Source organism: Bactrocera tryoni, chromosome 3, assembly GCF_016617805.1.
Source record: "Bactrocera tryoni isolate S06 chromosome 3, CSIRO_BtryS06_freeze2, whole genome shotgun sequence".
NCBI classification, from domain to species: Eukaryota; Metazoa; Arthropoda; class Insecta; order Diptera; family Tephritidae; genus Bactrocera; species Bactrocera tryoni.
In genome coordinates this window covers 43,005,128-43,018,944 of record NC_052501.1, presented here as the reverse complement: position 1 = coordinate 43,018,944, position 13,817 = coordinate 43,005,128, and the positions used below count along the sequence as shown (strand labels likewise).

The 13,817-nt window shown below is 32.4% G+C and overlaps 1 protein-coding gene across 7 annotated transcripts in view; it reads right to left on the bottom strand.

Moving 5' to 3' along the window:
- Positions 1-1,441: 1,441 nt before the first annotated feature.
- LOC120771152 (protein quiver) overlaps positions 1,442-13,817 on the bottom strand; it is a 30,748-nt gene continuing 18,372 nt past the window's right edge. For 6 of the 7 annotated variants that reach the window (XM_040099025.1, XM_040099026.1, XM_040099024.1 and 3 more), the window contains 3 exons: positions 11,500-11,556; positions 4,735-4,881; positions 1,442-4,493 (listed from right to left, as the gene is read on the bottom strand). In XM_040099025.1, the coding sequence (XP_039954959.1) occupies positions 3,910-4,493; positions 4,735-4,881; positions 11,500-11,556 (788 nt within the window). In that variant the 3' untranslated portion in view covers positions 1,442-3,909. The remainder of the gene's footprint in view (positions 4,494-4,734; positions 4,882-11,499; positions 11,557-13,817) is intronic. The other variant, XM_040099029.1, reaches the window with a different exon arrangement.

The following is a 13,817-nucleotide window of genomic DNA, read 5'->3' as shown; positions in this document are numbered from 1 at the left end:
TGAAGTTGTAAGTCAAAATTAAATTAAATATTTTTAATAATTATTTTTTGATAAAAAACTTGAAGAAAAAATACATAAATATAGTAAAAGGTTATCTTTTTCATAGAAAATATTAATATTTACAAGAAATAAATAATTAATGCTTAATTACTGAAATTTAAGTAAAAGGCATTGAATATAAGCAAGTGATCCAATAGCTGCATAAAAACAAAAAAAAAAAATCTTTAAATACATACGAAACTCACCATTTTCGAACCGTTCATTTTTCCGTTCAACACTGATGCACTGAAAATCACAGTACAAGACTCGTGGCGTAAATATTCAATGCTACTCAGGCGTGCATGCAGCTTTAAAAGCACAAGCCATACGTAATTAAAATTAATGAAACAGAGAAAAAGCGCTACAAATTACCAAGCAATTTAAAAACTATATCACTAATAGAAAGTTTCAACAAATTTAAAATTTTTTCTGTCGTCAAATATACATGAGTAGCTATTTTTGCACTAAAAGAAATCAAAGAAAATTGAGTTTTCTATCTTTGTGTAAAAAATATATTTTGGATATATTTATTTTTTCTAAATAAATTAAATAATTAATAAATTCGCCAATTGTCTTATCTACTAAGGCTTAAATTATAATAAAATAAATATATGTATGTTTATGTGGGTACAATAGCTTTTTCATAATTTTGACTAATTTTATTAACATTAAGTCTTCAACTGTTTTTTTTTTAAATAGCAAATGCTTGATATTCGAACACTGTAAGACTACGTGAATAGAAATACACATTTCGAATATTTTGCAGGCACATTTCTATCTTCTAACTAGTATTTGATATTGACTTAGAAATTCATTTCTTGTTAAGTATTTCAATGCTTAAGAGAAGATTATGAGTTGTTTGATTTTTTTCAAAAATCTTTTAGTGCAATATATTTTGTGTCTGGTCACTGGCAAATGTATGACAAAAATGCCACCTTTCTAATTATTTATATTATTTAAAAAATTTGAAGTTCTAGTGAAAATTTCGGAAAACTTTTTTGAAGTTTTTCTGCTTTAGAGTTTTAAACAAATTACGTCAAATAACATAAATGTACCATTTAAAACGTATACAGTGCCAACGTTTGAATGTCGACCATGGCGTATGAGTAACTTTCTTCCCTTCCTAACAATCGTTACTTTTTTTTTTAGTAGAAACGCTTTACAGCTACTTCTGTTGACTTTAGCTTGTGACAATAATTCTTAAAAGTAGTTAAGTGTAGATAAAGGTTGTAAAAGTGATATAAGTATATGTACTTGATTAAGCGTAGTTTCTTATATTGAATCTAAAATATTTCATTATTGATTATAATTAAGATTTTCTTGTAATTTAATTGAAACGATTTAATTTATGTTTATTTTCTTCTCTTACATTTTTATAGGTATTTTTTTTTTAATTTTTTGCATGCTTAATATTAATTTCATGTTTTTGTTTGTGTTGTAGAGTTTTGGTTTTTATAATAAAATATTTAACAATGCTGTGCATGTAATGAAGGAAATTAATAGAAACCAGAAAAAAATCTTTGTTGTATAAATATTCACTAAAAATCATAGAAACCTTTTTGCAAGGAAAGACAGTTATTGGAGTGGTTATAGTTTTTGGTATCATATGCATCCACTTAGTTTGGCTGCCGTGATAGAATATCGATACACTCTTGAAGACCATGAGACTTTGGATCCCATTATTTATCCAGCACAAGCTATGTATATAGACGATTTGTTTTTTCGATCAGCTACAGCCAATTATTTCTAGTCATAAAGCCTTTTAAAAGAAAGCTGACAAGTAGCTTCTAGGACTTTTTGGTCATAGGAATATAAAAACGTCCATTTTCACCCTGTCTAAATTCTAATAATGAGAACTAAACTTTGAATTTTTCAATTAGAAATAATTTTTATCGAATAGTCTTTCAAAATATATATAGGGGAGATATTGAGATTAAAAACTCTTTGGAAATAATGAACGTAAGCAATATTTATTAATAATATTTAGTCTTAGATCTTTCGGACTTCGAGAAAAAAAATCGTATTATCAGTTCCAACTGAAATATGTGATCGGTTGCTTTAGGGTTCGAATGTCTTTTTGGAACTAAATGCCCACACATTTTAAGAAAATATTTCTAAATTATTTTAGGTATGAAAAACATTTTTCATTTACCCTCATTACAAGCACAGAGCTTTCGCTTAATTAAATAAATAAGTGCAGATGTATTACATGCTTTGAAAACTATATTTTTGGAAATAATATTAATAACTGTTTGCTTTAAATTGAAATATAATTTTATTTTTGAAAAATAATTTAACAAAAACGATAAAGGTATTTTCGACAAGCTTCACTAAACGAAAGCTTGCCGCTTTGCACTACTCGCACACAAAGCATAAAATTGCATTGTTGCCACATTTCACTACTAAGTGTATATTTACCGTTTATTCTACGTCTTTGAAGCCAAAAAGCATGCAATGCTTAGAATTTTCTTTTATAAATGATATATTTTTACTTAACTTGCAGGTTACACTAAGTTCTAGTGCTTGCACTAATCACTCACGCTTTTATTTGAATATTTAAAAATAGCTATATTTTTTTTTACTACTAAGTACTAAGAAAATTAATTAACAATTAATAACTACGTCTTTTTTCTTTGCATTACACAATACATATATGACTACTAAGTAATAAATAAATATTTTTATTGCTAAAAACCCAAAACAAAAAATAAACATAAATTAATAAAGTTCCTTATTGAATTACAATGCTTACTAATTAATACTACAAACATTTTTGAAAATAAAATTTAAAACTAAAACTCACGAGCATTTTGGGAAAAATTAAAAAAAAAAAACTAATGCCTAAGTACATAGTTTGTATGTAAGTATTCAATTGAAAACTATGCAGTGTTTTCGAGTTGTCATAATTTAGAGTTAAGAGCAAAATTTCTAGAGAAAAAATAACAAGTGTTTGTGTCTGATCTTTAGAGGGGTGGAGAAAGACTAAAACGAGCGTGGAGCGTAACTAAGTACGTATAATGTATGTATGTATTTATGTACTATGTACGAATATGTATTAATGCAGTAATTACTTATTTATGTAATTATTATAAACAAAGTAATTGTAAATATACAAATACTTGAGTATGTATGTCTTTCTTGGAGACGTGGACGTTGTAAAAAGATGTTTGTTAACACCAACAGCGCATTCCAGGGGAGCAAACGGTTAAGGCAACACAGTTTTCCGATTTCAAACGACCAATGTAAGACAAAGTAAGTAATGTATGTATACATAAAATACTGTTCGGTGCACGCCATTTTCAATGTAAATCGGTAATGCATTACACGCTTTTTAATAACAATTCAGCAGGAGGTGTGCTTCGTATTACTGATGCATTACACTACATTAATTTATGCATTACTATAAATTTTTATAGGCACCATAAACTACTTTATGCATTACCACATATTACTTTATGCATTACCCCAAATTAATATAGGCAATACCATAAATTACTTTATGCATTACCATAAATTACTTTAAGAAATACCAATAATTACTTTTTGCAATACCACAAATTATTTTATGCATTACCAATAATTACTTTATGCATTACCAGAAATTACTTAGGGCATTACTATAAATTACTCATTGCATTACCAGAATTTATTTTAAGCATTACCACAAATTACTTTAGGCAATACCAAACATTGCTTTATGAGCATAATTATTATGCATTACCCTACATTACTTTATACATTACTATACATAACTTTATGCCATCACCCAACGGAATGCACTGTTATACGGGTTTATGTGTGTGTGTAGCATTTTTACTTTCAGTTTTTGTAATTTAGTGTGTGCCTTTGGGGGTTACTTGGACCTACACTCTATCTTTCTACGATTTGTGCACATATATTATTTGTTGTTGTTGTTTTGATTGGGCATGCAACATGTTTTGGTTGTTCGGTTGATGGCATGCAACAAAATTTCGGTTTTACACTGAATTTCTCTTGTTCTTGTTGTTGCTGTACATTCAGATGACAACGGTGATTTGATATTTGCATTTGTTTTTGTTGTTGATATTGCAGTTGGAGTTGCATTTGACTGGTTGGGGTGTGTTGTGAGAGTTTTGGTTTTGGTTTTTGTTTTTGTTTCTCATACTTTTCTACTGGCTTATGCATATGTTTTTGTTTTTGTTTTTGTTTATGCATTTGCAATAGTCGAGCGAAAAATTGCAATTGCGCACGAATCTGTATTTGATTGAGTAAATATAATATGAATGAGAGCGCTGAGATCATGATGTAATGGTGTGATGAACCATTTTGCAATAAATTTTTACTAGAATTGCACATATCTTCCTCACAAAAGCACATATGTCCATTGCCTGAACTTTCCATCATGCACACATGATCGACCATAAATAAATTTATTTGCAATTGCGACGTACACATACGTCGTACAACTTCGTAGGCTGTCATGCAACAACACAATTGCCGAACGAACGAAGGCGCAGATAGAGAGGTTGGGAGAGAGAGAAAAAGAGAGCGTACATTATATTGGTGTTTGGTAAGTAATTCTAAGTAATCATTATGTAATCAGCTTACAGCTACTGTAGCGCCGCTAAAATACTCATAATAACTGTTATTTTCAAGCATTACTCGTACATTAAAGTCATTATTCGAATATAGAGTCGTTGTTTGTTTGGCACTTACGTGATTTCGAATGCCGCACCATTTTCACACAACAGCCGTTGCAGGTCATCAGCGGTGGTTGATCACGCGGTAGCGCCGTGTAGTTGAAGGGATCCTTGCAGCGTGCATCCGTCCATGAGTCGCATTCATAGCAGTAAATCGAACGAGCTGCGCATGCGCAGTTGGTGATTTGTGGAGAAAAATTTAATTGCATTAGCAAAGGCTTTGAACAATGTTTTCAAAAGAGATTGCGGTTATTTTTTTTAATATTTTATGTCAATTTATTTTTACTTTAATGCAGTGCAAAACATTGACATTCGTATTTTGACGTTGCAACAACAACTACGAAAAATTATACACAAATCTACGCCTAAAGCAAAGCAAGCGAAATAAATTTGTACAACCTTTTACAAACTGTGCACAAAAGCTAGGACTTACATTAGGGTGTATGATATACAATATATACACATTTATATGTATATGAGTGCGTAGGTAATATTTGATAAATATCCTTTAATATTTTAGCAACTAAATATATTTACAAATTTATAAAAAACTGCAGCTTAACTCCCCATTATAGTTTGACCACTTTTATTAAGAAGCCTTACGCCCTATATCTTCTCTAGTTTTCTCTCACATTTTTAAATGTCGCATTTCTTTATTTATTAAAGATGGACTGTGGACTGAGTAGGCAATTGAATTGTAACGTCCTCTCTCGACGAACAAACACCAAACTCTATAAGTTAATCATTATTCCCGAAATGAAAAATGACGTCATCTGATGAGACGGCCTAGGAGTGTTCGAGAGAAAGGTTTTATGGAAAATTTGCGAATACCGCAGTCGATGCAACGATGAGTTCTACGAGATATACCGTGACATTGACATAGTTCAGCGAATCAAGAAACATCGACTGGATCGATGGAAGAGAACACTCCACTCCAGGTTTGTTGTGTGGAGTACTAGAGTGCATCAGGGCGGGAAGTTTAACTATTTAGCCACTTCATTAAATTGATTTAAAGGTTGAAGGTAGAGTTCTTTGTCAAGTGCTCTCCATTACCAAGTGGATGCGGAGAACGGCAATACTGATCCCTCCTAGAGCGCGTTCAAAGTTAGACAAAAAAAGTCTGACCTCACTAGTAGTAAGATCATTCATTAAGCTACTTCGATATCAGACTACATAGTTTGGGTGCCTGCAATCGCTGGAAATTGTAAAGTGAATGAACTCGCAGCAAAATGTAACCTCACTCCAATCACTTCAGACTGGGTCGGTGCTTCACTGGCATGTTGTATTTTAGCACTGAATCTGTGAACCTTGTTTGAGCTCAGTAAGCGTTAGTTATCACCCAGCACCTATGCGACAGCTAGATTCATCTGGTTAAACGTAACAAGTCTATTGAATTATTTGCTTTTAACAAAGTTCATGTTACCGAAATGATAGGGGTTATCACTGGACACTATCTCGATGATACTCGCGCGCTGATCTAGACACTTTCTCTTTCACTGACCAACTTTATTGACAATCTTAGAAATTACCTCGGTCGGTGATTATATTTAGCTATATGCTATAGGAGTTGATCCGAGCAATTTCTTTGCAGATTATAGATATCTTGTGAAATAAAAAAGTTTTCAGTTGGTATGGCAGCTATATGCTATACTACATTGTGACAAAAAAGGACCCGGAAAGGACTGCCCTTAGGTACTAAGCCAAATATGAGCGCAATATGTCAAGCAGTTTTTTCAAAGCAGCTCATTATTTCGGTACACCTCAGTAGTGTGTTGCGATTTTTATAAAGGATAAAAATGTCGATCAAAGAATTTGTCTCAAATTTTGTATTTCTAACCAAATTTCGAGGTTGCGAATGTAGGAAAAGGCTTACGGTCATTCAGTTTTATCAAAAACACAAGCCTTCCAGTGGTACAAAGCCTTCAAACACGGTCATCATTGAAGACATGCCACGTTCTGGACGACCTTCGACCTCTTCAACTAACGAAAGTATTAAAAAAGTAAAGAAAATGGTGCTTAAAATCGTCAGGCAAGTGATAGAGAGATGGCAAAAGAGCTCGACATCTCTCGGGGGTTCGTTCAAATGATTATGGTGAATATTTTGGGTACGAAACGCTTTCTTGCTCGACTCGATCCGATAAAGCTGATTCAAAAAGAGTACCGTAAACAGGTCTTTTGGACATGCTTGATGGTGCGAATTCCGATCCATTCATGCAAACAACTTAACAAAAAAGAACGCGCCAAAGCCGCCTAAAAATCAAGCTGATAAGGTCAATAAGGAGATCTATTTAGCCGTACTGATGCGTTTGCGTGAGAGGAGCGTAGAAGAACACAATTCATGGATTTTACATGATGATAATGCACCATCGCGTCGAGCCAAGATTCTGACCGAATTTAAATCAAAAACTGAATGAATGTCATCGATTGACCACCGTATTGACCAGATTTGGCTCCGTGTGATTTTTTATTGTTCACCAAATTGAAATTTCCGCTCCGTGGAGCCCAATTTCCGAGTACTTTTTTGTCACATGTATATGAAAAAAACACCTCTTCAAGAAATTCGATAACAACCGCACCTTTTCCACTTATCCGAAGAATACAGGAATTTTTTATGCTTTCTTCAATCGCCACAAACGCTGTTACTTACAAATACTTGTACTATTGAAAATATTGCTTTATTGAGTATTCCATACCTTCTACCATTATCACTATCCTGTGGGAAATATTACTGCTCTTCGCTATCATACTGTTTCAAAGCAAGAAATTAGATTAAATATTATAAAACCATTTGAACATGACTGCAATTAACGGTTTGTGCAACATGCTTGTAAAATATAAGGATATGGTACATAAAAATATCTACATATATACTGACATGACATAAGCATTAGCAAAGACAATGCACAATAGTGAATAGAAAGATGTTGGAACAAACAAAGCAAGAAAAGAAAGTAAAGTAAGAAACAACTTATTTTTAATTTATTGAAAAAGCAAGTTTGTTTGATACTCATGATAAGGCTAAAAACTTGCTTGTGAAACTATAAACTACAAAGTGTTATGTATTCAGGAAAAGACATTTTTAAATTTAAGAATTTTGTGAAAATGTAATTGAACTTTTAAATAAAAAAGTTAAAAAAATTGTATATTTTCTTATAAATTTTTCCCAACTTAAAAATCCGGCATTACAATATCGGAGGTATTGATTTATTACTACTGTAACTATTTTTGAAAGCTTAATGGAAAACGTTAACCGTCAGTTAAAAATTTTAAGCGCAAAAAATGTAGATATTTTGTAAAATGTACAAAGACTACACTTATTTTAGAAGCTATGTACTAGTTCTGAGAGTAAAAAAAGGATATAAATAAATAAAGAAAGACTAAGTTCGGGAGCAACCGAACATTTTATACTTTTGCAACTTGCCAGAATCAAAACCTTAAGATGCAAATAGTCAACCAGAGCATACCATAATTATTCATACACTGACCAACATATTCAAAAGGTTTGTTAGAAAAAAACGAAAATCATTATATAAAAGTAGTATAGTACTTAGGGATTGATTTTATCAATTTTTACCCATACTACATACTATTAATATGCCACATACTAATAAAATGTTCCTTGAGGTTCATTAAGGTACCATCAACAATCATCATCATCCGGATGTTATATGTTTCCTATATGGGCATTAAGTACAATTTTACCCATTTGAGGCACAAAGATACACTGTTATCAGTAAAAAACGACCTCTCATTTTCATAGAGATACATAACTCACATGTTGGCCGATGTTTGCTATACAAAGTCTCCCGGAAGTTCGAAAATCTTTGCAATAGGTATATGGGAGCTACGGAAACTATTGACACGATTTAACCAATTCTTCAAACACAGACATGCCATTGCCAGGAAAAGATTATCCTTGAATTTCAATTATATATCTCACACTTGGGCGGTAAAAAGTATAGGTACTGGGGTCGAAATATTCGATCCTTAGGGGCTTGAACAGTTTTTGTTGGATTGTAGCAACATGTTGCAAGAGTACAAAAAGTTATATATTTGGCCACAAATCTCAACCGCCCAACGTCTTTTTTTAAATTTTAATGCTCCTGTTTTGTTCGAAATCGAACGAAAAGAAGTAACTTAATACTCGTATGTATAGGAAATTACAATTAAATTAAAGATGATGAAGAAATCATATTGGTTAGTTTTATGAAAATACGTTCTGATTAGATTACAATACAATAGATTATAATGTTAGTTGAAGGGTTGGGATTTGTGACCATTAATATTAAATACATTTTGTTTTGCAATAGATATGTTTAAATTTATTTTGGTATGTTCGCGATATCGATACATTATAGGGTAGATCAGTTGAACTGAAATTTATATAATTTTATGCATCATTAAAAAGATTAGTGTTATCGAACTTTCATAATATTACATATGTTCTGCGCTCAAATATGTACCAGTTTTAACCAATATTAAATTTTTTTTTCACTTTTGTTCCATTTTATTTCGTGTTTCATTCACGCTACTGCAAATTTTCGAAAATGTTGTTACGTTATTTTGCATTTTGGTGACGATATATAAGTATAAAAATTCCGTGGAGGATTTACAGCGTATAAAATAGGATAGTCGGTGCATAACATTGGGTATCTTCAGAGCCAGACCAAAACTGAATGGTATCCAGTGCAGTAGTCTTTAGGCTACTAATGGATAAACACTTACAGGGCAGGTCTGAGGACCTACTGCAATTTCATACCAGACAAGGGTTCCACAGTTATATAAAATCCCGTTCTTAAAGGGGAGCTAACTATATACCATCGTTATGGAGGGTAGTTAAAGCAGATAGGCTCTTATAAACTACATACAAATGATTTTAGATTATTTAGTTTTTCCTAATTCAGCTTAAAAATGTTGTAAAGATTATAAAAATATACATAAAAAACAAATTAACTTGCGTATTCTAAGGAAAAATCCATAGAAACAGCATTAACCTAGTTGTTAGTAGACCTTTATCTTTCCAAAAGGTTTGGCTCTACACAGCAGTTCTTAGGTCGATACGGTATATTGGCATGATGGTCAATTTGAACACACCGAAGTCTCTTAGAGTTTTATCGCATATAGTGAAAGAATGACGTGACCTCTTGCTGGATGTAACATCCTATTTCAAGATATTCCTTGCGAAAGCGGGCACCACACTACAATTATACTCCTATAAAGAGGGTATATACATATGTACTATATATGCCTCTAGCTAACTTGATCAACAAGCAGGCAAACGTGACATGAACGGAATATGGGCTGCATATACCGACTATTAAAATTCAAAAGGAATGACATATGTAAGAACTCTAGTAGGAGTAACAGGTCACTGCTGAATTATCAGATATGACAGCAGACTGGGAATATCATACAATGACTATTGTAAAAGCTGGCATGTGTATAGAACATCTTCTATGCGAATGCAAGACTTTGCATAGGAAAAGAATCGCAACTACCGTTCGAGTGCTTTTGACGATAGGTCGATGGCTGCACATATTAAGTTATACATACTCGTATACAGTTAGAATTTTCAAAAATTTTTTTTTTGTTATTTTACAAATATTTACGAATACGCACAGAAAGTTTCATATCGTTGCGGTTACATGAAAATTTGGAAAGCCGTTTCAGAGAGCTTAGAAGTACAAGGCCAAACTTTAAATGCATTTTTCTCAAAACGGTGACCAACATTACTCGAAAACGGCTAAACCGATTAGTCTCAAATTTAACACGAGCTTCTTAAATATATTTTTAGTTAATATTTTTCTCACCGATATATATTTTTTATAAACAATATATTTACTTAAACGTAGAGATATAGTGGTCACCACAAAAAGTATTTTTTGAGAGGAGCTCCCGGAGGTCAGCTGAAGTTCCTTTCCAAATAAATATTTTTACTAATACCAAGTCTTAAAATGCTGTTAAAAGATACCATAATATACATTTGTGAAAATTTTTGAATCAATAAATTTTAAAGTTTTCTCGGAAAAAATTCTGGAAAAGTCGTTTTTTCGGCCTTCTAACTATATATAACCCCTTAAACTGTTTGTTTTGATGAACTTTATCTGCAGCACAGGGTGGTTCAGAGAGAACTTAATAGAGTGAGGTTTCTTTAGTCTCTGTGGTTTCACAATAGGCTTCTTAAAGGCCTAGGTGCGTCGTCAGATATTCACTCAGTGGTCACACTCTTTTTCTGTACGGAAAACTTATATTTATTATACAGTTCATTTGATTTACCCTATATTAACGGAAAAGTATTATAAATTACTAGTGTGATTATTTATATAAAATATCGGAATTCGGTGTAAAAGGGCAAATTGTTGTTTCAAAGAGCATATCAGCATATATAAATATTTGAAAATCAATGCAAGCATTTTACATTTAGATAAAAAAACATGGTTATAATAAAAATGTGTTTAAAATATTCGTAAACTTAAAAATCTTGTTTGTATTAAGTGTGTGTATTTTTGTGTGGGTATTTTTACTTATACTATTTCAACACGAAAAGCTTTAAACACTTATTATATCTTGCGTTAAAAATTGTATTTTTTGTTTTAATATGGGAATATACGCTTGTTTTTTAATTTAAGTCAGAAAAAACACAATTATATTAATTTATTTATATTTGCATTTGTCGCATAAAGAAAAAAGAGCGATAATTTTTAATTGAAAATATATAAATTCTTGTTTGCTTGGCAATTGGAAAGAAAATGTGACATATGCTTGAGGCATGAATTCATACTTTGACATTCAGCTGACACTTGTGGAATCCAAATGAAAATGAGAACTCCAAATGCCGCTGTAAAGAGTGAAAAAGAAGAAGAAGAAAGACCAATATTTTTTTTTTGTTTTTTGGTTTTGCATTGCATTTAATTGAAAGAAAAGATAAAATAATGCTTTTAATAAAGTGTTATAACAAAGTTGATTTTAAAAATTTACTTATTATATCATTATTTATTTGCTGCAAAATATTTTAAGCACGAGTAGGCAAGAGATTTCATCATTTTCAATATTTTTAATAATTGTGACTTATATTAGATCAAATACACATGTAATGTACAATATTATTTATAGTAAAAAAATTTAAAAATATTTTACGAAGTCGTTACAGTTATCAATATACAAGGAGCGTTCCAAAGCAAACAGGCCTGTTAAAAAAAAAAAAATGTTTTTTTCGGCAAAATCCATTTATTTTATTCAAAATAGTCTCCTTCTGCATCAATACAGCTTTTTGCACGGTCCAAGAGCATTTCAAACGAGTGTTTTAGCTCGTTGGCCGGTATGGCCGCCAGTATGCCGGTGCAATGCTTCTACGTCTGCATAACGCTTTCCTTTCATGGGCAAATGCATTTTTCCGAAAAGGAAGAAGTCGCACGGTACCATATCAGGTGAATACGGGGAGTTGTTAATGGTTAAAATGTAATTTTTGGTTAAATAATCGTCCTTCGAATGTTGGATTCTGAGCAATTTTTACTCGGCAGTCAATTTGTACGGAACAAACCGTGCACACACCTTTGGTAAGCCCAAATGTTCGGTCAAAATGCGATAAATCGATGTTTTGGAGATGTTCAAATCCATTTCCATGAATTTCAATGGTGATTTCGGCTGATTTTTGACGAATTCACGCAGAGTTTCGATGGAATTTCCGGTGATCACGGATTTTGATTGGCCCACATGTTGATCTCATTTATGTCGTCACGACCACTTTGAAAACTTTGAAACCACTCGTGCACTCTGCTACGGGATAGGCAATCCTCGCCATAAACTTGTTTCATCAATTGAAACGTTTTACTAATTTTAAAAGAAAATTTAATTTTGGCTCTCTGTTCCAAGCTCATTTTCGCACCGATAACACAAACATACTGACATTTAAAACGCCAATGGATGAAATGTCATGTCACTGGACAATCGATAAAGCTAGCAGATTCTAACGCACCAGTCGATATACAGATGGCGCCACCAAGGGGCGCTAGATTCAAAAAGTCCTGTGTACTTTGGAACGCACCTTGTATTAATTTCCGAAGAGAGGTGCCATCAATTCGATTTATAGAGTTACTCATTTAAGGAACTTTAAATTGAATAAAGAGAAAATAACTACGCAGAGAATGTGACCGGGTCGCCATGACGCTGGTGAATTAAAGTTGATTTTCGAAAAATAATATTGAAATTTAATGTAGATTATTGTAACCATTTGATAGATGATATAATACGATTTTGAATTAGTGCTATTTTATACTTCTAGGCTACACATGTCTAAGAAATGAATTACTTGTTTGGCATGTAATTTATTGTTGAAAACAGAAAATGGGTAGTTTATATAATTATTTGTTATATGACTGCTGCCAACTTGTTTTTACACATTATTTTCCGACATTTAGAGCCAAATGGACAAATTTTAGGCGACATTTCTGGTTTACCTCTGCGTACTAGTACGAAAAATGTGAGAACCCTATACTGTGTTAAAATAATATAAAGGTAGATATGTTATATTAAATTAGGACAATTAGCGCCCAATGTGAACTAGTCACGAATATTGTATACAGGACAAAATAGGATCAGTCCCTGTTAAAAGCAAAAACCTTTAAAAAATGTGCTGTCCCAACAAAAGAAATTCAAGTAATGTGTATTATTATTGGCTTCAGTAAATATTATTTATACCGATAAAACTAAATCTTTAAGGTATGCTGAATTACAGTGGGAGATGGCAAATAAGACACTTCAAGCAATTGATTAATATAATTAAAACAGGAGGTAGGTTAGGTTAAACTGGTAGGCCAATGAGCCATGCATAGGCTAGTTTTGGTCCTTTGCGATACCAGATGAAGTTCAATTATTAGGTCTATGAGGAGTGGTCATCATTTAGGATGGCTGCGCTTCACGCGAATTTTAACAGACTCTGTGGCCTCGCTATCAAGATTTTCTCCAGTGGGGACCACAGATGCTTACAGAGTAGTCTTGGCTATGCGGGACAAGTGCACAAGAGATGCTCTATTGTTACCCTGGTGCCTTGCTATAGACATTTGCTTTTCCAGTCTTCTCGATCTGTCAGCCCCAGGTAGC